Source organism: Engystomops pustulosus, chromosome 6 (genome assembly GCF_040894005.1).
Source record: "Engystomops pustulosus chromosome 6, aEngPut4.maternal, whole genome shotgun sequence".
In the NCBI taxonomy this organism is placed as follows: Eukaryota; Metazoa; Chordata; class Amphibia; order Anura; family Leptodactylidae; genus Engystomops; species Engystomops pustulosus.
The window spans coordinates 34,835,665-34,862,280 of NC_092416.1; the positions used below are offsets into that span (position 1 = coordinate 34,835,665).

General features: G+C 39.7%; 2 protein-coding genes across 2 annotated transcripts in view; one reads left to right on the plus strand and one right to left on the minus strand.

Annotated features, from left to right (window-relative positions):
- TECTA (tectorin alpha) overlaps positions 1–9,313 on the plus strand; it is a 118,209-nt gene extending 108,896 nt beyond the window's left edge. Inside the window, 4 exon segments of the mRNA XM_072113447.1 lie at positions 928–1,015; positions 2,224–2,340; positions 6,511–6,575; positions 6,577–9,313. Coding sequence (XP_071969548.1) covers positions 928–1,015; positions 2,224–2,340; positions 6,511–6,575; positions 6,577–6,618 — 312 coding nt within the window. The 3' untranslated portion in view covers positions 6,619–9,313.
- A 1,574-nt stretch (positions 9,314–10,887) lies between these two features.
- LOC140134871 (nicotinamide N-methyltransferase-like) lies at positions 10,888–21,640 on the minus strand. Its single transcript, XM_072155640.1, has 3 exons — positions 21,349–21,640; positions 19,089–19,296; positions 10,888–11,353 (listed from the first exon to the last, which is right to left on the minus strand). The coding sequence occupies exons 1-3, from the start codon at positions 21,494–21,496 to the stop codon at positions 10,927–10,929; spliced, it is 783 nt and encodes a 260-aa protein (XP_072011741.1). The 5' UTR covers positions 21,497–21,640; the 3' UTR covers positions 10,888–10,926.
- Positions 21,641–26,616: the final 4,976 nt, after the last annotated feature.

Consider the following 26,616-nt stretch of genomic DNA (forward strand, 5'->3'; position numbering starts at 1 on the left):
CTATTCACACATGGCATTTTGGTTAAGCTTGGAAATGCAATCCAAAGGCTCCACTTGTGATCACATATTTTGGTAACATTGTGTTTCCAACACGTTAACTAAACGCAAAGTAAATGCAATCTTACCTCAACATGAGATCACAGGTAGAGCCTTTAGATTTTGTTTCAAAATGCCACATGTGAATGTGGCCTCAGGGGCTCTACAAACACGTCATGGTAATTGAAAACTATCCCGCCCTACAAAAGCTCAATGGCTCCTTCCATTCTGTGCCCGCCATGCGACCTGACAGCCCGTTACATCCACATATGGGGGTCCTCTTACTCGGAAAAAAACTGTCCAAAATCTTCCTAGATGCATTTTCTACTTTTATTCAGTTTATGTGGGTAAATTATGCAGCTAAATGATTGTATTAATGATAAATATTAGTGAATTCCAAATCAAACCTTCATTTTGTTTTAATTTCTGTAAAATACATAAAGGGTTAACAAGCTTCCTACCTGCTATTTTGAATAGTTTGAGGGGTGAAGTTATTAGAACAGGGTGATACGTGGGGGCTTTCTATTAACAGAACTTTCAAAACCCCTATAGAAATGCAATGGTCCCTAAAATAATTGATTCTAAAATTTTCTTAAAAATTTGAGAGAATGCTGTTCGAACAGTGATCCGCTCTAGATTCACAACTTCCTGTTGTGTGCTATCCTTTCTGGCATTAAAAAATGCACAGGGGGAAATATTTAACAAACCCATCCCCTCTATCTTCCTATTATACAGATGGATTTTCCTGTGATGTGTTATTGTTTATGTATTGTTTATCATTTGTTGAAATGTGCATTGGAGGAGTGAAGTCATGTGATTTCTCGTTTCCTTACTAATCTCAGAGACAATTGTAAAATGCTCATTTAATTCCATATTTTCCCACTTTGGTAGAACTGTCCGCAGAATTCCAGGAGTGCCAGTGATATTGGGCAAGATTCCAAGGAGCAAATCATATCCGTTGGTCCTATAAGAAGAAAACGTCAGTATTCTCTAGTTTTTTACATTTTAATATGTTTTTCTCCAATTACAATTTGGAGTTTCTGGAAATACATCATATAAGGCTTTACATGTTACATCATATTAGGACAGTTTCAGATAACTTTGTCTTATTAACTTTTGTTTATATAGTGGACAGAATTATTTATTCATTTCAGAATATATCTTTGCAGACTTTAAAGAATAACTCAACTTTTTAAATAATGGCTAGATTAATAGTGCAAATAATAATAGTAAACTTTGTAATATTTGTTTTAAAAGGTAAAACCTTACCTTGTCATGTTTTTTCTGCCATTGGTTTATACTTTTAGAAGTCTATCTAAATCAGGCTGTACTCAACAGTGGACTGCTAAGTAAAAGCAGGTCAAGTTTCTAAGGATTTAACTCCTTATAGCTGACAAATAAGGAGAAGCTGGTAAAGTTCCTTATGATTTAACTCCTTATAGATGACAAATAAGGAGAAGCTGGTAAAGTTCCTAATGATTTAACTCCTTACAGCTGACAGATAAGAAAAAGCTGGTAAAGTTTCTAATGATTTAGCACCTTACAGACAGATACTAAATAGTCCTATTTCCTCACAAATCTCATCTATCCAGTAAAATACTATCCAGCTATGGAGAAATTTAATATTTGTCCTCATGTCCTTATCTTTCTGCTGTGTAAGGACTTGCAGAAAATGGCTTGCAGATAAGCAGCTTACTAAAGTAAATGAAATTAGCAGAAACAAATTGGACAGAGAAACTTTTTTTCAATAATAAAGTATATTACAAAGTTTACTATTATCACATATAATAGAGTTTTGTTTATTTTTTTTTTGGCTCACTCTTCAGGTTCTATTTAAAGGAATTGGCCAATGAAAACAATTATTACTGATGCACAGGATCAGTGATCCATTAATAATTAATTGGGGCTCTAGCAACACAAGAACAGGATTAGTTGGCCCTTCTTTCAAAGGAGTAGTGGCCAATTGATTAACTCAATAAGGGGATGATCAAATTAAATAAAAGTGTGCAGGAGGGTCTATTGGTCAGATCCTACTTTTTTTTTCACTTAGCTTCTCGAAATGACTACTTCCCAGCAAGCCCCAACGTGGGAGATTACATTTTGCCTTTGATGTTCAAATATATACATGCATCTATATAATGTGTTATGGAACTGATGAATAAGATCTAAACCCTCATAACCTTGTAGGTTTGGACTGGTGTGAAGACAATGGCGGATGTGAGCAAATCTGTACAAGTCGACTAGATGGACCCATTTGTAGCTGTGTGACTGGGACCCTTCAAGAAGATGGAAGGAGTTGTCGAGGTAAGAAACATCAGCTCTCTATGTCGTATATTGTGAAAACAGGATACCTTTTCCTACAAACAAGCATCTGTTTTAAAAATAAAAATCATGCACCACAGTGTCCATACAAAGGACATACTTAAAGAGAACCTGTCACCCAAATTTTACTGAAGTAAGCAGCTGCTAGTGCTTGAACAAACACCACAGTGTTAGAGTGATAGCGTTACCGGAAACCTCCGGTAACGCTATGTAACACTGCGGCGGGGCACAGTGTAATCGTCGGACAGCTCGCAAAGCTGTCCGACGTATTCTTGAGGGGTCGGGTTGGGGTGTGGCTAGGGGCCCGTGACTGCCGCCTGGCGCGCGGCAGTCACTGCCGGGCTATGGAGCGAGCGGGGTGGTCCTGGGAAAGAAGCAGCGCTTCAGACCACCCCCTCATGAATACGTCGGACCGCTTTGCGAGCTGTCCGAGGATTACACTGTACCCCGCCGCAGTGTTAGATAGCATTACCGGAGGTTTCCGGTAACGCTATCACTCTAACACTGCGGCGTTTGTTCAAGCACTAGGAGCTGCTTACTTTAGTGCCGAAAATTTGGGTGACAGGTCCTCTTTAAGGAATCTGTCGAACCCCATTACAGTCCACTGATAACTTTAGAACTTTAGCATGTTGGAGCTCCAGATTGTACCAGATTTGAGAAAACTTTCTTTTATATCAATGCTAAAGTAGTCTCAACCGAGTAATTTTTTCATACATTATAGATGACATTTTTAGTAGTTTTTCTTTTTATGTAACCTAAATGTTAGTATAAAAAACTCATCTGCTAGCCTAGGAAAATTGGGAATAAAATATTGCTAACTACAAATATGAGTCTTAAAGGAATCATACAACTTTTCAAAAAGTCTAAGACCTGCCATCACATATAAGAAAAATAAGTAATATTACTGCAGCTATTCAATGATACATTCACGTCCCATGATACTGACATTGAAGGGGCCAATAAAACACTAGGTATAGCCGGTGAAGTCTTTAGCCAATCATAAATTAAGAAGACCATTGGAAAGCCAGAGCTAGAATTTCAGGGCCACGTAGTGAAAATACCAACTTTGATTAAAATAAGCATGGATCTACAAGCTTTTTTGTCGCGTTTGAAGATGAACTACCTCCTTGGGGCATTCCATTGCGGAACAGGTGTATAATTCATAGCCAGCGGCCTTGAGAGCAGAAGAAGGAAGTAGTTTGTGTATATTGAAAATTAAAATTTTGGCTGCCTTAAATTGATGTTTATTGTTCTTGTGGCTTGTGTTTACAACCATGACTGGTGCGCCTGGGCGTGATTTCTGATTGTTTCTTTTCCTAAACTATATTATCCTTCAAAGAGCTGATTTTTTGGGGGTATTTTTCCGTGAAAATGGGCAACAAACAGATGAGGACTAATTCTTTCTTATATATTCAGTTTACAGTGCCTTGCGAAAGTATTCGGCCCCCTTGAACTTTTCTACCTTTTGCCACATTTCAGGCTTCAAACATAAAGATATAATTTGGTCAAGAATCAACAACAAGTGGGACACAATTGTGAAGTGGAACAAAGTTTATTGGATATTTTAAACTTTTCTAAAAAATAATACACTAAAAAGTGTAACTTTGTAGTACCTCCTTTTTCTTCGATTATAGCTGTAAGTCACTTGGGGTATCAGGTCTCTATCAGTTTTGCACATCGAAAGACTGAAATTCTTGCCCATTCTTTCTTTGAAAACAGCTCAAGCTTAGTGAGGTTGGATGAAGCATTTGTGTACATCAGTTTTCAGCTCTTTCCACAGATTCTCAATTGGATTCAGTTCTGGACTGTGACTTGGCCATTCTAACACCTGGATACATTTATTTGTGAACCTTACATTGTAGATTTTGCTTTAGGTTTGGGATCATTGTCTTGTTGAAAGATAAATCTCTGTCCCAGTCTCAGGTCTTTTGCAGACTCCAACAGGTTTTCTTCCAGAATGGTCCTGTATTCGGCTCCGTCCATCTTCCCATCAATTTTGACCATCTTTAATATCCCTGGTGAAGAAAAGCCCAAACCATGATGCACCATGTGTGACAGAGGGGATGAGTGTTCAGGGTAATGAGCTGTGTTGCTTTTACGGCAAACATATCGTTTGGCCTTGTGGCTAAAAAGTGGGATTTTGGTTTCATCTGACCAGAGCACCTTCTTCCACATGTTTGGTGTCTCCCAGGTGGCTTGTGGCAGACTGTAAACAAGACTTTTTCTGGATATCTTTGAGAAATGGCTTTCTTCTTGCCCTCTTCCATAAATGGCAGATTTGTGCAGAGTACAATTTATTGTTGCTCTTTGGACAGACTCTCCCACCTCAGCTGTAGAACTCTGTAGTTCAACCAGAGGGATCATGGGCCTCTTGGCTGCCTCTCTGATCAGTCTTCTCCTTGAGATGAAAGTTTAGAGGGACGGTCGGGTCTGATAGATTTGCAGTGGTCTGATGCTCCTTCCATTACAATATGACGTTTGCACAGGACTTCTTGGGATGTTTAAAGTTTGTGAAATCTTTTTGTATCCAAATTTGGCTTTAAACTTCTCCACACCAGTATCATGGACCGGCCTGGTGTGTTCCTTGGTCTTCATGATGCAGAACCCTGAGACTATCACAGGGCAGGTGGATTTATACGGAGACTTGATTACAAACAGGTGGTTTATATTTATCATCATCAGTCACTTAGGACAACATTGGATCATTCAGAGACTGAACTTCCAGAGTGAGTTTGCTGCACTGAAAGTAAAGGGGGCAAATAATATTGCACGCCCTACTTTTCGGTTTATTATTTTTTTTTACAAAGGTTTAAAATATCCAATAAGTTTCATTCCACTTCACAATTGTGTCCCACTTGTTAATTCTTCACCAAAAATTACAATTTTATATCTTTATGTTTGAAGACGAAAAATGTGGCAAAAGGTAAAAAAAATTCAAGGGGCTTAAAAGTTTTGCAAGGCACTGTATATATTTGCAGCTAGTTCTAGTATTTTTGATAAACAGCGTAACCCCTAATCTTGAGGAGTAAGCAACTGATAGGGTAATGTAAAGGGAAATCCAAAATGAAAAAATGCTGTAAGTTTTTGTGGGACAGAAAAATTATCTAATGTATATTGGGGTCACCCCTCACCAGTGGTAGATCTTGGGGATAAGAGGGTTTGGCCATGTTGCATTTCAGGAGATAATTGGGGTTGGGCAGGGGTATATTTCCTCTCTCCACCTACATAACCCTGCTCTTTGTGTACTTTGATTTGTATTACCGTAAAAAAATGGTAAAAACGTGTGAGATAATTGTAAAACTTGAAATTTACTTGAAGATTTTCTATTTACTTATGTTAGTAATTGTCTGAAAAGCAAATTCCGAGGACATAAACATTAACCTAACATAATTAGCAAACCTCTTCCATATTGTCCATAGTTTTTCTCGAAACCTTCAGTCCCTAAAAGCTTGGGCTAGCCAATATAATCTTATAATAATTGACCAAAACTGAATTAATAATTTACTAAATTATCATTTAGAACAATTTACTAAAATATCAAGTTTTGCGGCAATGCTTTATTGACATCAGTGAAAAAAAATTCAAATAACACACAAAAACATTCAAACACGTGCACAGTGAAAGTTTTCTAGAAGATTTTATTTTTCAATTCTTTGAAAATAATTTTTAATGGTTGGGAATATTGAGAAGAAAGAACCAAAAATGTGTCCCGTCCTTGAGCCAAAAAACAGTCCAATTGTGGGGGTTAACGTAGTCATGTCGTGATATGTCCTAGTTGACCTCTAGTGATTTGGAGAAAGTACCTAGACCATTATGATACGGAAATCGTTTCCATCGCTCACAGTTCTCACGCATTTGGGCTCCTGTTTCCGGGTCTCACAATTTTCTTAAATTTCCTCTCATTGTCTCTTGTCCTTTATGAGAAAAGGAGTCAGATTCTTTCTACATGTCTTTAACCTGAGCACTGAACCGTCTTACGAGTTGGCATGTTACCAGCCACAACTAAGGGTTATTAGTACCAGCAAATTGCATGATTCCAATTTTTTTTTCATTGTAAACTTTTAAAAACTTTTTGATTTTACTAACTTTTACTATGTTTTTTTTGGCTAAGTCTAACTTATGTTTGCTTCTTTGTTTTTTGTTTTTTTTTAGTATCCAGCTCTTCACCAACACATTATCTTTGGTTGTTTTACCTAGTTATACACCAGATCGCAATGGTGGGATTTTATTTATAAAATTAAAAATTTACCAAGGGACTGAAAGCAAAAATTTGGGAAAACGTAACCCCTGAAGAAAAAAATTTTTCAAGGAGGAAAAAAGACATTCTTACAATGTATACTCGGATATTTAATTACACGCAGTTTGAGTGATTTTTCAAGCAATAAATGGCTGTATGTGTAACCTGTCAAGCCATTGGAAACACTACCCGGCTTGGGTGCTTCAGGTTACTCGATCATATTTCACGGACCACCTGTTTATCTATACTTTACATTCAAGACCTCACACAATTTTTTTGGTTATTTTTAAACTTCATTTAATTCAGTAAAATTTTTTTTTTTTAGCCATCTCATTGCTTCTCTGAAATGACATATGGATTAGTAGTTTAAAATCAGCAGAATAGTAAAAAAAAAAAACTATGTAAAATAGGTCACAAATATTATGCAACTTTATATGAATAATAAAACCATTCAAATAATATGTAACCAAAAATTGACGTAACGGATGGAAGCTGACGTTAAATCTGAGAATTTCTTAGGACTGTTGGGAACACGGCTTGGAGTGAGTCCGAGGTTGTGTACTTTATTATATCAATATGTGACTATAAGGAAACTCAGGAAAAGCTTGAACTTACACCATGTAGACTTTACAGCTTAGCAGATGCAATTTGATAGAGGCAAAATTATGACACATGATTTTAATATTGGTTGCCACATATTTAGATGTTCTATAATTCTGTGAACCCAGAAATTCCTATATTTAACTAACACGGAAAACGCAAAATGGCTGCCCCTTTTCCCATAATTTCCTCCCTTCCTTGTGTCTCCTGTGTGTCTTAAAGTGATTAGTCATATCTTGTTCATGCTTCTCCCTGTCCCTATGTCTAACTGTAAGACAACTGGCTAGAGTGTAAGACAACTGGCTAGAATGTAAGACAACTGGCTAGAGTGTAAGACAACTGGCTAGAGTGTAAGACAACTGGCTAGAGTGTAAGACAACTGGCTAGAGTGTAAGACAACTGACTAGAGTGTAAGACAACTGGCTAGAGTTCTAATGGTCTGCTTTCCTTCTACAAAACAGTGCCATTCTTTTCCCCAGGCTGTGTCGAATATTGCAAGTGCCAAGAGGGGTAGCATTTAGGTAACAACCCCTTTAATGATTATACAGCCAATATTCTATACCTACAGTGTGTTTGTCAGTAATAGAATTTTTAAATTTATGCAATTTTTGAATACTAAACACATATCTTAGCAGGATAACACTTAAAGGCCAAATCATTTGTCAGATGTCTATAAATATTCCCAGATCATATTTTGTACACCTAATCACTTAACAATCCAGCTGCTGCCTGCATCATTGACATTACAATTGTCTGCAAAGGGAAGCAGAAGAGAAAGAAAATCTTGTCATAAGTCATCCTATTGTGTATCTTCTTTATGGAAAATGTATCTATTTTCAGGAGCTCCTCCTCTCTCTTTGATATTACTAAGAAAACCATTCTTTCTCTTTAGGCATCTAAAGATTATAGACGAAGTACAGACCAAATTTGTGTCTAACCTGTTTTTTTGACTATTTGTATAACCCTTACTTGCTTGCTAAATGGGCAAAAACTTCTAGGTGTAATATCCGACAGAGCATTATGTCTTTATGTTTTGTCTGCTCTTCACTCCCCTCTCACAGCATGCAGTCTCAGAAATCCTCTGCAGCTGCAATCCCCTCCTCCTTCCCGCCAACAATTCACTGTACTGTATTGTTTTGAAACTAATGAGATTTCAAAATATTTACATATAAACTGCACTTGTAGAAAGGGAAATGACAGGCTTTTAGAATACAACAAATTAAATTTTCCCATTCTAAGAGTTTTTATGTATTTTATGTACTCCTGATGTTTGGCTCATGAATCATTACTCACCTACTAAATTAAAATCGAAACATTTACTTTTGGACTAATATCTGCAAAAATTTTATATGAATAATAGTCTAGTACACTGCTGTATGAGCAGCTGACATGCATCGGAAATTGGGCAGGGAGCCAACTTTTCCGAGTCATATGATTTTAAGGAACTGGGAATATCAAATTTCAACTTGTTCTCCAAAAGGCAATAAGCCACCTCCAAAAGATGTTCCTCTCTATCCATAAGAAATTCTTGCATGCTTGCCCAAACATGCATGTGTATGGGGGAGTCAAAAGGAACTCATTTGAAGATATATTTTTTTTATCTTTACTGGCAATCAATTTACATAGCAAACTAGTCTGAGGATAGCAAAATACTTCTGTACAAAATAGCCATGAGGGGTTTAAGTTTCTGAATTTCTTCCATGCCATGTGAGTTCACTGTAAAGGGGCCTACTAAGGCTCTGTCGCCCAGGGGTCTTCTGAAACCTGGAACCGACTCTGAAAATAGTCAAAATCAGACAATATTACCACCTATATTTTCTAATGACACATACTACAGGTATACAGACCCTGAACCACATATAGACGGGGTAGAAAATTAACTTTTATTCCAACTTCAGAGCATGAAAACACAAGTATTGTATCTAGGCACCAGACCTTAACTTTGTGCCATAATGTGTAAATATCAACATAACATCTGGTATTTATTGCTTTTATGTGCAGTTTCTTATTTTGGAAAAAAAAAAAAATCCCAGTTAACCGTTCAAGTTTATGCTTTAGATTAAAACCATATGATGCCAATATTGCCATTTTCCTGATTTTAAATGTTAAATTAATAAAAAGAAGGCAAAAATAATGTTGCGTGCCATTATTTACATCGGAACCGTGTCTTTCTTACATCATGGGTTTATTCCTTTTTAAGTTCTTGGCAAGCCCCTCCAACCAGTGTCATGGGGGTGATGTTCACTGAAAAGGTGTGGCTACAATAATGAGGTCATAATAGTTCACGACCACCTGACCCACAGGGAGTGTATGTCACTGGAAGTGCCTGCCATTGGTTTATATTCACCAGTTTAGGTACAATGCTTGGCCTTGTTCGATGCACCTGATAAAGGATCAAGTTCTGAGCCGAAACACGTTGTATATTTTCCAAAAGCAGCATCTGGTATCTATTGGTCCATCTCTCTATGCATCTACCTATGGTTTTTCAATGGAGAGAAACTGCATCGGCACTGCTCTTATAGGATCATGATTGGAGAATGAATGGAGAAGAGCACAAAAGAAATGGCATTATAACCGAGGTGGGCACTCAAAGGTGAAATGTTTCACAAAACGCAATTAGCATAGAAGAATAAAGAAGGGGGCACTCACTAGAAGTAGAAGACTTTAAAGCCTTTATTATGGCACATTGGGCAGGTAGTGATCAGCCAGTCACATCACAGAGAAGGACAGGCCATTTTGAACATGCACACTTCTTCAGAACTGTGACTATTAGGGGATTTTACTCGCCCCAGTAAGTCTTTGATATTTGTCGTTGACTCTTTTAAAGAAGACCTCCTTTATAAACACCTTTTTTAATCCCTAATTGTATAGAATGCTTTGAATTTATTTAGATTGCACCTTGCTTTTTCCTTCTCCTCTGGTTTGCTATCAGTCCCGTGATTCCTCAGCTCAACATCACATGACCAGCCAGAGTCAATTTAATTTCTACTAGCTGACACTGTTATTATCATCCTTATTCTCCATACCATACCTATAATCTGTCTTAGGCTATATTCACACGTAGTCCAGACAAGCACAAGTTGGTGCGGCAGAACGGTGACCAGTGGCGTAACTAGAAGCTGATGGGCCCCAGTGCAAAGTCTTTGCCAGGCTATAATGTATGGTTTATAGTAATAGTCTTCTCTATGGGAAAGTGGGAATAGTCTTCTCTGCACCCACTCAAGTTATGCCCCTGCCGGTGACCCCTCCCTTATCCATAGAAGATAGCAGCCAATGGCTGTGTAGGGTGTGGTACGGTGCCACAGGTGTGTGCCACTGTACAGCCAACGTGTGCCTATTGCTGTCTAGCCCGCCAGCTTACAGCTATATAAATTTCCCCACGATGGTCATGTGAATAAAGCCTTAAAAGTATCAGTTACTGTGATTTTTTTTATTACCCCCTCCCAGTGGAAAACCTGTATTGCCCTTGACTTGCTAGACATAGTTATATATAAAGAGTGAACTACCAGAGGCAGTTATCATCTTAATGCTATATATAATGTAGTATACAGGGCTAAAAACAACAAGGAGAAGAACAGATACTGACACAAGGAGCATATGGGAAATTTGTGTTCTAGCTATGGCGTCCCTTTAAGACCTAAGCAGGTTTTTTCTGACACTTCCTCTATACAATATGTATATATATAGACGTCTTTAAGCAATTATACTTTTTATTACATTGAAAAAAAAGCTTATTTCTTTTGAGCATGAACAAAATAAAATCCTTCATAATCAGATGTGTCGAAAGCAGCATCTTCTGGCTTCCCGAAAGCCACCAGCTGGATGATCTCATAGCCACTTTCACTAATGACATTTTTCAGAAACTTCTCATTGACAGGCAGAGAGAAAACCTTATTGGACCCCACTTCATAGTAATTGGCCCCCAGGTCTCCTGCCATCAGCAAGTGTCCCTTTGGTTTTATAAGGTTGGAAAGATTCTTCAGAGCCGTCCCGTAGGACTCGTAGCTCTTGCAGGCAGCTTCTAGACAGACGGTTGTCACCAGGCAATCGGCTTTGGGGGCCTGGTGAGGGGCCAATGGATTACACTTACTGACATCACACATCAATACTTGTTTTATCTTTCCTCGCAGTTTCTCCTCCTTCTCTTTCTGGCTTGCACTGCAAAAGAATGGGAAAAAATATTTTTAAATCGATGAAGCAAACTGAACAATTATCTGACTCATTAATCTGTCTCCATTCTGTTGGACCTTTAAATGTTTCCTTATGCTGTAAAAGAGTCTGCTGGAGGTCAAAAATTTTAAAAATGTACTTGGCGCTTCTAGTCCTCACTGCACGTCACTTTGTGTGAGTTCTCCGGACATCACAAGAAACATTGGATCGGTTATAGGAGGGTCAGCCAGAGATTGTTTGAGCTGGTTCCGCTAGAGCTTCCAGTGGTAATGGGGTACACACTCTGGTGGTAGTGGAGTGGAGAGCGGCAAATAAGGTTTTATTACTTTTCCATCCCCCAAAAGACCAATCAGAGCTCAACTTTAATTTAATAAACAGCTGCGGGAAAATGAAAGCTCAGCTCTGATTGGATGCCATGGGCAATTAGCACTGTTTTGCTAGTGTCACCGGAACATAGTAGGCATAGGAACACTTAGAAACAATAAGGGAAGGAGAAAACAACATCTGGATCTTGCTCAAGCTTGCTACAGGCCCAGAAATGCAACTAACAATAGTTATCTGGAGGTTGAAAAACATGGCTACTTTTTTTCAAAAACAGTGCCACGACTGACCATGGCTATTCCCAAGTCTCTGAACTTTTGTTTGTGCCATGACTAAGGGTGCGTGTAGCACCTGAAACGCATAGGCCTATACCCCGCAATATGTAACAATTGGTGTTGCCATTGGGATGTTATGATTCTTTTTATAATGTATTTTACAGAACTGGAAGAAAATAAAGATTGAAAGTTTTTAACAAGCCACGTCAGTGCCGGAGTGAATCTTACATACAATTGCTACTCAGCTCCATTCTGTATACAGCAGAGCTGCAATACCATCACAAACCATGATCAGGTGTGGCACTTTTTCTCGAAGAAATCAGCCATGTTTTTCAACCTCCAGACAATCCCCTTTAATGCTGCTTGACCCCAACCTCAGAATACCGTGAAATAGCTCTCCATAAGTGCGATGGAGAAGACTTTGGCATTACTTGGAGGCACACCACCGAAAAAAGAAATAGTAGGGTGCAGCTGAAGAAGACTTGTTCTTTCACAAGAGAACTCACACCTAAATAGGACTTGGATAAAGTCATCAAAATCCTTGTCAGTTCTGAAGTCTTGCAGAAAGCTGGTGATCATGAAAAGGCTTAAGGTCAACAGACATGTCAAGGAAGATAGTTGTCGGAAAAGGGTCAGCAGAATTTGGAAACCAGGACCTAGTTTGCATTAGATAAGGGCGATAGGTGAAAAGTTTCCAATAACACGGTGTAGACGGTTACTAGACCTCAAAATGACAATCCAGGAAATAAACCCTAAGAACTAATTTATAAATGCAAGGACATTGCCCAAATCCTCATTAATATAATCCTTCAATAAATCTGGATTGACCTTAAAAGATCATGAACTGTATTGCCTCATGTGAAGTATTTGGCTTTATGACAGGGTACATGACCTGATAAGAACAATCACCTTTGTGTTGTAAACTATACTTGCATCAGAAATGACCTCTTTGGTGGTTGTGCAAAAGTCAACAAGTCTTGTGGAGAACTTTGTAATTTGGGACAATATCAGACTGGACTCGTTTGGGCCCAAAGAACATGATTGAAAACCCAGATTACAGTCATGCCCTACAGTGAGTTATGCCATAATAGGTGTGTGCATTTTACATGTACAGGCAGTAATACATAGGACAATATAAAAAAGGTGTTTTTAAGGTTCGGCTCACCTCTTAAAGGGGTATTCTCGTCTCGGCACTCACATTCAGTTTCATTAATCTGCCATATATAAACATTTCTTCATTAAGATGTCATTAAAAAATATATTCCTGTGAGAAGATAATTTCTCATACATGTAGTGATATGGTCCCTTAGAAACAAGACTGTGTCCCTAGATACGACCACCTCTGCTGGAGTGATTGCACAAAGAAACAAATGTATATGAAATGTCCGGGATTTACTGCAGGTCCCACAGCCGTCCTGTGGCAATGAACGATGAATACAGGTGGTCAGGCAGGGCTCAATAGCGCATCTCTGGCCATTGCTGCCAAAATGTGAGGTGGTCGTATCCAAGGAATCTATCTCGTTTCTAAGGGACAACATGGCTACATTTATGAGAAATTATCTTCATACAGGAACATTTTTTTTAATAACATCAAATTGAAGAAATGTTTACAGATGGCAAATGAATTTAATTAAATTTAAATGCCCTGATGGGAAAACCCCTTTAAAGCCAGTGCGGTAGGTAATGGCGTCGATGCTGTGTGGGTATCAGCCATAAATGTGTCTGTAGAAAATCCACAAAGGAAACTCCGGTATCCAAGACAATGGAAATATGTTAAAAGTCCATTATTTTATTTCGAAAAATAGTTAAAAAGACATGAAAAAAACTCTGATGAGTTTCGGACTATTACAGTACATAGTCGTAGCATGCTGTAATAGTCCGAAACCCGTCAGACCTATGTGACCTATGTTCTAAATAAAATAATGGACTTATGCAATAATGCAATATGCAGCAAAGACTTACCGGTAACACCTGCGATCGGTGCTAGCGATAGCCACGAGACATTATCGAAAATCGGCATGTCTCGTTTTAACCCTTTCATTACAATGTGCTATCATCACATTGTATTGAATGAGGAAATTCCCCATATACTGCCATACTGTAGTATGGCCGTATATGATAGGATCCTACAGACAACCTAGGGTTTAAGTACCCTAGGGAGTCTGAAAAATAGTAAAAAGAAAAATAAAAAAAGTTAAAAAAAAAAATTATACTAAAAAAAACTAAAAATTCAAATCGCCCCCCTTTTCCCTAGAACTGATGTAAATATAAATAAACAGTAAAAATCATAAACACATTAGGTATCGACACGTGGCACTTTTTTGCCAATTTGAAAATTTTGAAAAAGTTTATAAAAAGTGATCAAAAGTTTGTACAGTCCTAAAAATGATATCAATGAAAACATCATCAAAAGTTGCAAAAAATTACACCTCCCACAGCACCATACAACGAAGTATGAAAAAGTTATTAGCGCCAGAAGACGACAAAATTAAAAAAAAAAAAACATTTTTGTACAGGAGGTTTTAATTTTTATTAAATGTATGAAAACATAAAACCTATACAAATTTGGTATCCCCGTAATCGTACCAACCCAAAGAATAAAGTAGACCTGTCATTTGGGACGCACAGTGAAAGCCGTAAAGTCCAAGCCCACAAGAAAACGGCGCAATTGTGTTTTTTCACCATTTTCACTGGAATTTTTTTTCCCACTTCCCAGTACATGGCATGGAATATTACATACTGTCACTATGAAGTGCAATGTGTGATGCAGAAAACAAGCCATCACAGAGCACTTTACGTGTAAAAATAAAAATGATATAGATTTTTGAAGGTGGGGGGTGAAAAATGGTAATGAAAAATCATGAAGGGGTCCGGTCCTGAAGCCGTTATAAGCAGTCCCATGCAGTTGCTTTATCCAGATACACATACAGTACTATGAAATAAAGCAACCATTTTGGAAAGTGTCTCCTTATCTTATAGCACCGGCACATGGTACAAGCCTCAGTATGGGTGTAAATAACATGGAAGGAGGCATAGAAGATGCTACAGGACCCCACATCTATGAAGGGCGATATTAACTGAGATAAACAGTAAGATGCAGGACATCATCCAAAATTTACCGTGGAGTCTCATGTTTAGCTGTGTGCATTATCCCTCAACAGTAGATTACATTTAACTTTATTGTGCTGCAGTTAATTTTTTTAATAACAACATGAAAAACTTGAACATGATACTTTTTTGTATTTCATTATGACATCACTGTAGTGTGACATCACTGTGTGTATTATCTCTGTACTGTGACATCACTGTGTGTATTATCCCTGTACTGTGACATCACTGTGTGTATTATCCCTGTACTGTGACATCACTATGTGTATTATCCCTGTACTGTGACATCACTATGTGTATTATCCTTGTACTGTGACATCACTGTGTGTATTATGCCTGTACTGTGACATCACTGTGTGTATAATCCCTGTACTGTGACATCACTGTGTGTATTATCCCTGTACTGTGACATCACTGTGTATATTATCCCTGTACTGTGACATCACTGTGTGTATTATCCCTGTGCTGTGACATCACTGTGTGTATTATCCCTGTACTGTGACATCACTATGTGTATTATCCCTGTACTGTGACATCACTATGTGTATTATCCCTGTACTGTGACATCACTGTGTGTATTATCTCTGTACTGTGACATCACTATGTGTATTATCCCTGTACTGTGACATCACTGTGTGTATTATCTCTGTGCTGTGACATCACTGTGTGTATTATCCCTGTACTGTTACATCACTATGTGTATTATCCCTGTACTGTGACATCACTATGTGTATTATCCCTGTGCTGTGACATCACTATGTGTATTATCCCTGTGCTGTGACATCACTATGTGTATTATCCCTGTACTGTGACATCACTGTGTGTATTATCTCTGTACTGTGACATCACTGTGTGTATTATCTCTGTACTGTGACATCACTATGTGTATTATCCCTGTACTGTGACATCACTATGTGTATTATCCTTGTACTGTGACATCACTGTGTGTATTATCTCTGTACTGTGACATCACTATGTGTATTATCCCTGTACTGTGACATCACTATGTGTATTATCCCTGTACTGTGACATCACTGTGTGTATTATCTCTGTACTGTGACATCACTGTGTGTATTATCCCTGTACTGTGACATCACTGTGTGTATTATCTCTGTACTGTGACATCACTGTGTGTATTATGCCTGTACTTTGACATCACTGTGTGTATTATCCCTGTACTGTGACATCACTGTGTGTATTATCCCTGTACTTTGACATCACTATGTGTATTATCCCTGTACTGTGACATCACTGTGTGTATTATCCTTGTACTGTGACATCACTGTGTGTATTATGCCTGTACTGTGACATCACTGTGTGTATAATCCCTGTACTGTGACATCACTGTGTGTATTATCCCTGTACTGTGACATCACTGTGTGTATTATCTCTGTACTGTGAAATCACTGTGTGTATTATCCCTGTACTGTGACATCACTGTGTGTATTATCCTTGTACTGTGACATCACTGTGTGTATTATGCCTGTACTGTGACATCACTGTGTGTATAATCCCTGTACTGTGACATCACTGTGTGTATAATCCCTGTACTGTGACATCACTGTGTGTATAATCCCTGTACTGTGACATCACTGTGTGTATTATCCCTGTACAGTGACATCACTGTGTGTATTATCCCTGTACTGTGACATTAATGTGTATATTATCCCTGTACTGTGACATCACTGTTTGTATTATCCGTGTGCTGTGACATCACTATGTGTATTATCCCTGTACTGTGACATTATTATGTAAATCATCCTTGTACTGTGACATCACTGTGTGTATTATGCCTGTACTGTGACATCACTGTGTGTATAATCCCTGTAATGTGACATCACTGTGTGTATTATCCTTGTACAGTGACATCACTGTGTGTATTATCCTTGTAGAGCGACATCACTGTGTGTATTATCCTTGTACAGTTACATCACTGTGTGTATTATCCCTGTACAGTGACATCACTGTGTGTATTATCCCTGTACTGTGACATCACTGTGTGTATTATCTCTGCACTGTGACATCACTGTGTGTATTATCCCTGTACTGTGACATCACTGTGTGTATTATCCCTGTACTGTGACATCACTGTGTGTATTATCTCTGTACTGTGACATCACTGTGTGTATTATCCCTGTACTGTGACATCACTGTGTATATTATCCCTGTACTGTGACATCACTGTGTGTATTATCCCTGTACTGTGACATCACTGTGTGTATTATCCCTGTACTGTGACATCACTGTGTGTATTATCCCTGTACTGTCACATCACTGTGTGTATTATCCCTGTACTGTCACATCACTGTGTGTATAATCCCTGTACTGTGACATCACTGTGTGTATTATTCCTGTACTGTGACATCACTGTGTGTATTATCCTTGTACTGTGACATAACTGTGTATTATCTCTGTACTGTGACATCACTGGGTGTATTATCCCTGTACTGTGACATCACTGTGTGTATTATCCCTGTACTGTGACATCACTGTGTGTATTATTCCTGTACTGTGACATCAATGTGTGTATTATTCCTGTACTGTGACATCACTGTGTGTATTATTCCTGTACTGTCACATCACTGTGTGTATTATCCCTGTACTGTGACATCACTGTGTGTATTATTCCTGTACTGTCACATCACTGTGTGTATTATCCCTGTACTGTGACATCACTGTGTGTATTATTCCTGTACTGTGACATCACTGTGTGTATTATTCCTGTACTGTCACATCACTGTGTGTATTATTCCTGTACTGTGACATCCCTGTGTGTATTATTCCTGTACTGTGACATCCCTGTGTGTATTATTCCTGTACTGTGACATCACTGTGTGTATTATCCCTGTACTGTGACATCACTGTGTGTATTATCCCTGTACTGTGACATCACTGTGTGTATTATCCCTGTACTGTGACATCACTGTGTGTATTATTCCTGTACTGTGACATCACTGTGTGTATTATAATCTGTACTGTGACATCACTGTGTGTATTATCTCTGTACTGTGACATCACTGTGTGTATTATCTCTGTACTGTGACATCACTGTGTGTATTATCTCTGTACTGTGACATCACTGTGTGTATTATCCCTGTACTGTGACATCACTGTGTGTATTATTCCTGTACTGTGACATCACTGTGTGTATTATTCCTGTACTGTGACATCACTGTGTGTATTATTCCTGTACTGTCACATCACTGTGTGTATTATCCCTGTACTGTGACATCACTGTGTGTATTATTCCTGTACTGTCACATCACTGTGTGTATTATCCCTGTACTGTGACATCACTGTGTGTATTATTCCTGTACTGTGACATCACTGTGTGTATTATTCCTGTACTGTCACATCACTGTGTGTATTATTCCTGTACTGTCACATCACTGTGTGTATTATTCCTGTACTGTGACATCCCTGTGTGTATTATTCCTGTACTGTGACATCACTGTGTGTATTATCCCTGTACTGTGACATCACTGTGTGTATTATCCCTGTACTGTGACATCACTGTGTGTATTATTCCTGTACTGTGACATCACTGTGTGTATTATTCCTGTACTGTGACATCACTGTGTGTATTATTCCTGTACTGTGACATCACTGTGTGTATTATAATCTGTACTGTGACATCACTGTGTGTATTATCTCTGTACTGTGACATCACTGTGTGTATTATCTCTGTACTGTGACATCACTGTGTGTATTATCCCTGTACTGTGACATCACTGTGTGTATTATTCCTGTACTGTCACATCACTGTGTGTATTATCCTTGTACTATCTTCAGATTGATCAAAACTATCTAGTTTCTCATGGCAACCACTCAAAGCTCATTTTTCATATACCCACGGCAGTTTGTAAAATTAAAGCTGAGCACTGATTGGTTGCTGTGAGCAACTAGAATAGTTTTACTGGGACATCAATGTGTCCTTCATTCCTCTCCTATGACAATACACAATGTGGACATCTTTCCCACAGTCTCCTTGTTGTGTGGTCATAGAACTTTCTACCAACCTGTTGCCTTCTATTTCACAGACATGTTTCACTATAGACGACCAATCAAAGGCGTCGGGTTCATTTTTCAGCCATTTTTGTAGTTCCCGCAGCTCCCTGTTGGTGTGCCAAGTAACTGTAATGTCATCAAAGTTTTCACAGGCTGAAAGAAGTTGGTAGATGGAGGGAGCGGTCCCGATGTCTATAAGGGTAGAGCCTTTCACTGCACCTGGCAACCAAAACAAGTCGTTATACGAGAAGGGGGGGATCTGAATTTACAATAAAAAACACTACAAACTCTACATTTCGATTTCACAGAAAACATTTGTGATTAGAAATAACAAGTAAAGATACTTATATGCATCAAATGCGGCCCATGTGGTCAGGGGCGAAACTAGGAGAGGCAGGGCCCCATAGTAGACTTCTCAATGGGGCCCCCATATTAGTATACTCACATATATACTGTCACTTGGGTACTTTAATTTTTTGACAATGTGCAAGAAGGGAAGTTATAGGGATCGCTGGACCCACTTTGAACAAACAAATGTAATGGCAGATCACATTTCCAACTTCTGCCATCACAGATGTTTGCATCAGATTTTTAGGTCGACTGAAATGATCAAAGTCAGCCATTTCTCCCATGTGTATCTCCAAATAATATGGCTGGTCGTCCTCATCATTGAATAAATAGACCACAAGTAGTATTCCAGGGTAGGAAAAGCTACACTACGCCTCAGTGCTACCTTAAATAAGGAAGCTCCCTACATATCAATGTCCGACTTCCAAGAAGCCTAGTGACATGATGTGGGATTACAGTCAAACAAGCAAGTCTTTTCCTAATGGAATAGACACTGAACGAACCCTGGTCAGCAGGATTACTTCTCATCACTTCAGTGTAACGAACTGGTTTGGCCAGGTGAGAGGCCATGGATGTAGGTCAGGAAGGAATTCATTCTCATTGGCTTTGCAGGTCCGCCTTTTAGGCGTATGTAAAATTAGCTGTCCTAAAAATGAGACAAAATTTAAGCTGCCCATATACTTTAGATACCTGTTGACCAAATTTTTGGTTGACAGATATTAAGGCTGACTTCTGACTTTTTTTAATTTCGCCATCTTCTGGTGCCAATAACTTTTTCATACTTTGGTCTACGGAGCTGTGGGTGGTGTCATTTTTTGCAACTTTTGATGGCGTTTTTGTTGCTATCATTTTTAGGACTGCGATCTTTTGATCACTTTTTATATTTTTCAAAATGGCAAAAAATTGCCATTTTCGACTTTGGGCGCCATTTTCTGCTACGGGGTAAAATGCAGTGAAAAACGTATTATATTTTGATAGATCAGGCATTTTCGAATGCGGTGAAACGTAACGTGTTTTTACTATTTATTTATATTAGTTCTAGGGAAAGGGGGGCGATTTGAATTTTAAGGGTTTTTTAATACATTTTTTTTTTTTTTAACTTTTTTTATTTTTACTTTTACTGTTTTTCAGACTCCCTAGGTTGTCTGATCGATCCTATCATATACTGCCATACTACAGTATGGTAGTATATGGGGATTTTACTCCCCATTCATTACAATGTGCTGATAGCACATTGTAATGAATGAGTTAGAACGAAGTAGCCTCGGGTCCTCGGAAGAGCAAAGGCTACCATGGCGACGGATCACCGCTCCCCAATGACGTCACGGGGAGCGATTAACCGTGACAAGATGGCGGCGCCGCCATCTTTTTGAAGCCTCCGGCACCAATGCCGGCGGCAATCGTCGAGAAAACATCACTGCTAGCACCGATCACGGGTGTTACCGGTAAGCCCTTGCTGCAATATGCAGCAAAGACTTACCGGCTATGGAGAGGGCTCGGCACCGGGACCCTGCTTGGGTTTCGGGAAGGGGTTGAAGGCAGCATTTTTTTGGCCTAAGACCAAAATAATTGGGAAGACAAAATCTGAGAGATTGTTAGCAGATATCAAGAGGCCTCCATAGCCATTATATGGGGGAAACTATTGATATCCAGAGTAGTGGTGGCATGTGCACCCTAAAGCTATAGACCCAACACAACAGACTGAATGTGATGGGAAAAACATCAACCAATCGCCTGCATTGTGTTTATTATTGTACAACATAAACACAAAAATCACATAAAGACACAATACTAAAAAAAAGACTCCCAGACAATAAACATGTTGACAATAGTGTTGTAGGAAGCATGTCTACCTTCCACCCTTATACTGCTGCTGCATTACAAAAATAGCTAAAAAAAATGTCACCGTTTTGGATTTCCTACCTGATTTGAACGTCTTGTTGAAGTTTTCAAGAACAAACCTGATGAAATCATCGGCCAGGCTGCCGGATCCCAGATGAAAATAAGTCTCCAGGTAAAGCCGAGGGTCAAACTGCTCTTCATATTCGCTTGTGTTCGTGAAGTCGGACATGCTGGTTCTGTGCTCAGTGGTACCACAGCACAAGCTGATGTCGGTTAGCTGTGAACTGAGCTGATACTGAATGTTTGTTGTGTCCAAAGTTCTGCTGGGAAGGCGTTGTCTGTGTCTGGCATGGAAGTTTGTGGAATGTGTGTGTGGGGGAGGGGGGGGAGATGCTGCCAGAAGTTCTTGTAATAATTTACTTTGAAATAAACTAAAATCTTTACTGACAGCTTATACTGAAGGGATTTTCAAGCTATTAGAAATGTAATGGTTTGTTTCAAATGGTTCTTTGAAAGTGTTCATGTTCAACCCCTTAAAGGGAAACCGTCAGGCAAATTAACCCCCAAAACTAAATATATTTTCATAAACTGCCATTAGAGAGCATTGCCTCTATTCCTTCATTCTCCCGCTACATGCCTGTAAAATTTAAGCAATCAGGTCCTAAAGCTGTATGCAAATGACCTGAGAGATGTCCAATGAGTCATTAGCATATTCAGCTGTCCAGCTTATTCATGAGTGGGAGGCACAGCCACACCCCCAGTGCTTGACTGACAGCCTGTATAATGATGTGAGGTATCATAGTATCATAGTATATAAGGCTGGAAGGAGACGCAAGTCCATCAAGTCCAACCTTTAAGAATTAAATAAATGTTTTTCCCCATAACCCGTGATATTTTTGCTCTCCAGAAAGTCATCCAGGCCTCTCTTGAACATGTACATAGAGTCCGCCATAACAACCTCCTGCGGCAGAGAGTTCCACAGTCTCACTGATCTTACAGTAAAGAACCTTTGTCTATGTTGATGGTAAAATCGCCTCTCCTCTAGGCGTAGAGGATGCCCCCTTGTCCTGGTCACAGGCCGAGGTATAAAAAGATCTTTGGAGAGATCCTTGTACTGTCCATTCAGGTATTTGTACATTGTAATGAGGTCTGCCCTCAGTCGTCTTTTTTCTAAACTGAATAATCCCAAATTTTTTAATCTGTCAGTGTATTCTAGTCCCCCCATTCCCCTAATAATCCTGGTTGCTCTCCTCTTCACCCGTTCCAGCTCTACTATATCCTTTTTATACACTGGTGCCCAAAACTGTACACAATATTCCATGTGTGGCCTGACCAGGGATTTGTATAAGGGCAAAACTATGTCTTTATCATGAGAATCTATTCCTCTCTTGATACATCCCATAATTTTATTTGCTTTAGCAGCAGCCGCCTGGCTCTGGTCACTAAAATTAAGTTTACCATCCACCAATACCCCCAAGTCCTTTTCAGCTTCAGTGTTACTAAGTAATTGACCGTTTAGAACATAATTATACTTTTTTTTTCCATGGCCCAAGTGCATCAACCATTTCTCTGCCCATCCCTCAAGCTTCCACAAATCCCTCTGTAATACTAAACTATCGACCTCAGTATTTATTACTTTACACAGCTTAGTATCATCTGCAAATATTGAAACTTGACTGTGTAAACCCACTACAAGGTCATTAATAAAAATATTAAATAGAAGTGGCCCCAATACTGACCCCTGTGGCACTCCACTGGTAACATCAACCCAATCTGAGAATGTGCCATTAATGACCACCCTCTGTTTTCTATCACTAAGCCAATTACTTACCCAAATACACAGATTTTCTCCTATTCCCAGCAGTCTCATTTTATATACCAACCTTTTATGTGGCACGGTGTCAAATGCCTTTGAAAAGTCCAGATATTCAACATCCACAGCGTCCCCCAGATCCAGTCTTGAGCTTACCTCCTCGTAGAAATCAATCAGATTAGTCTGACAGGACCGATCTCTCATAAACCCATGCTGACGCTGGATTATAAGGTTGTGCACAGTGAGATACTCCAGGATAGCATCTCTAATAAACCCCTCAAATATTTTCCCCACCACAGCAGTTAGACTCACGGGTCTGTAGTTTCCAGGATCACTATTTGATCCTTTTTTGTATATTGGTACCACATTTGCTATGCGCCATTCTTGTGGAACATAACCAGTCCTCAGTGAATCTTCAAATATTAAAAATAACGGTTTGTCTATCACCGTACATAATTCATGCAGAACCCGGGGGTGTATGCCATCTGGCCCAGGTGATTTAACCATCTTAGTGGTTGCGAGGCGGCGCCGTACCTCTTCCTGGGTTAAACTGTTAACATTATAAAAAGAATTTACATTATTCCTCATTGTGTCTTCCACCATGGGATTTTCCTGGGTAAAGACAGTTGAGAAGGCGACATTCAGTAGATTGGCCCTTTCCTCATCTCCTTCCACCATGACCCCCATGTTATTTCTAAGGGGACCCACACTCTCTGTTTTTAGTTTCTTATCATTTATATACTTGAAAAATAATTTGGGATTATTTTTGCTCTCCCTGGCAATATTTCTCTCAGTCTCTATTTTTGCGGCCTTTATCTGCTTTTTACAGGATTTATTTTTCTCTCTATAATCCTGTAATGCCTCATCGCTACCTTCACGTTTTAGCACCTTAAACGCTTTATCTTTCTCGCTTATTGCTTTCCTTACAAGACTAGTTAGCCACATAGGGTTTTTCTTGTTCCTTTTATGCTTTTTCCCATAAGGTATGTGTTTCTCACAGGACTTTTTCAGAATATATGAGAAAAAGTCCCACATTATCCCAGTCTATGCCTTTAAGGTCTTCCCTTAGTTGCTGAAAATTTGCCCTCCTGAAGTTTAGAGTGTTGGTTGCCCCTTCACTAACGCTCTTAGTAAAGCGTAATACAAAATCAATGATTTTATGATCACTATTCCCCAGGTTCCCCCCAATATAATGGTATAATGGTGTAATGGCTCCTCCATGTGCTTCCTGGTGCTGGCACCCCCTGCAGCCTGTGTGTGTATGAGATACTCCTATACACATGACTGACAGCCTATATATTGGTGTGAGGTATAATGGTGTAATGGCTCCTCCATGTGCTTCCTGGTGCTGGCGCCCCCTGCAGCCTGTGTGTGTATAGGTGAGATAGAACAGCTCCAGGCAGCCATGTTATAGCAGAACATGTCCGGTACTTGTGTAGCTGATGTCTGTGTCTCACACATGTGTATTAGGAGGATGCAGCATGTCAGCAGATACAGCATGACACTAGCAATGCTTTACTATACATTACACACAGACCTGAGCAGGGAGAGGGGTAACAGGGGTGACATCACTTTCTCCATGTCCCCAGCCTCCTTAACATAATAAAGAAATTATTACAATGATTAATGTAAGAATTGACTAGATAAAGGCTGTGATGGGATCCTTGTGAGCTGCTCCAACAGGTAGAGGTGACAGAAATAGTGACAGAGACCTGATGACAGGTGTCCTTTAAGAACCAAGCCACTTTAGTGCTTTCGGAGCAAGGCCCCTTTTTAAAATATGCCCCGTGTCACTAAAGGGCTCATTCATATGGCCACAATGGGGGCCGTGATCTAGTCACATGACTTGCTACCAGATCACGGGCCCTCGTAGATTTCTATGGCTCCAGGTCACAGCACCACTTGTCCTATACTCCAGTCGGGTCAAGCATACGGCCGTGTGACTGCCCCCCGAGTGGTTATAACCTTCAAATGCTTTCACATATCCAAGGTGTTTTGAGATTGATTTTTCGTCACCTGTTGTAATTTAAATTAGTAGAAACATTCAGATGATTTCTTTTGCATTTAAAGGGCATCAACCACCAGGATGAAGGACTGTATACAGGTGTTAATGGAGCCTTGAGCCCCTCAGGCTCATTTGTATACAGTCCTTCATCCTGGTGTAGAAGTCCTTTAACTATGAAAAAAAAATTGAAATTTGGAAAAATTCTCGATTTTCAAAGTTCTAATTTTTCTTGCTTTTCAGGCAGATAGTCATAGCACCCAAATAAATTCATAACTAGTATATTTATCACATTTTTATAAAAATTGTCAAAATCTATATATGGATCTCCTCAGCTTTCAAGTGACTTTGAGAGGGTAAAACCCCATAAAATACCCCATTAGAGAAACTACACCCCTCAATGTATGAGAAACCCCTTTTAAGAAGTTTGTTAACCCTTTAGGTGTTTTAAAAGAAAATGGAGGTGGAATTTACAATTTGTAATTTTTTTTGAATGGTCTCTAGAATGATTACTAGAAAACAGGAAATATATGTCTGAGAAGCTTATAACACGTACTGCACAATTATCTATAGCAGGGGTCGGGAACCTATGGCTCGCGAGCCAGATGTGGCTCTTTTGATGGCCGCATCTGGCTCGCAGCCAGGGCTCCTATCCAGGGGCATTACTACAGCCGTGGCATCTGCTACGCTGCCTGTCAAGACCAGGGGCCCATATCTGGCTCCTGTTGTGCCCCTGGCTGTAGTAATGCCCCTGGATGTAATCGGCAGAGCAGCGCAGGGTCCGCGGGGTTAATTCAGGGGCGGCGCCTCTCTCTACCTCCCTGCAGCAGTCTCCTCCGTGTGTGAGAGAGGGAGGGGAGGAGACTGTCTGCCTGCAGCCAATCCCGGGGCTGGATGTAGCAGCGCGGGAGATTCAGACAGAGGAGACCAGAGAGCTGCATACTGAGGAGACATCCAGCACCTGTTCTGCAGGGGGTGGCGTGTGTATTATAATGTTCTGTGGGGGGTGGCGTGTGTATTATAATGTTCTGCGGGGGGTAGCGTGTGTATTATAATGTTCTGCGGGGGGTGGCGTGTGTATTATAATGTTCTGCGGGGGGTGGCGTGTGTATTACAATGTTCTGCGGGGGGTGGCGTGTGTATTACAATGTTCTGCGGGGGGTGGCGTGTGTATTACAATGTTCTGCGGGGGGTGGCGTGTGTATTACAATGTTCTGCGGCGGGTGGCGTGTGTATTATAATGTTCTGCGGCGGGTGGCGTGTGTATTATAATGTTCTGCGGGGGGTGGCGTGTGTATTATAATGTTCTGCGGCGGGTGGCGTGATCCCCGACAAAAATGCGGCCGCGGGACCCTCAGTAAATAAGCCCCATTGTACGGCTCTAGCAGAATTATATTTTAAAATATGTGGCGCTTATGGCTCTCTCAGCCAAAAAGGTTCCTGACCCCTGATCTATAGGGTACATTAGGGGGAAGTCCATTTAACCTCCTCCTCCAAGCCAAATATCTTAGGTCAAGTGCTCTGGAGCAGAAGC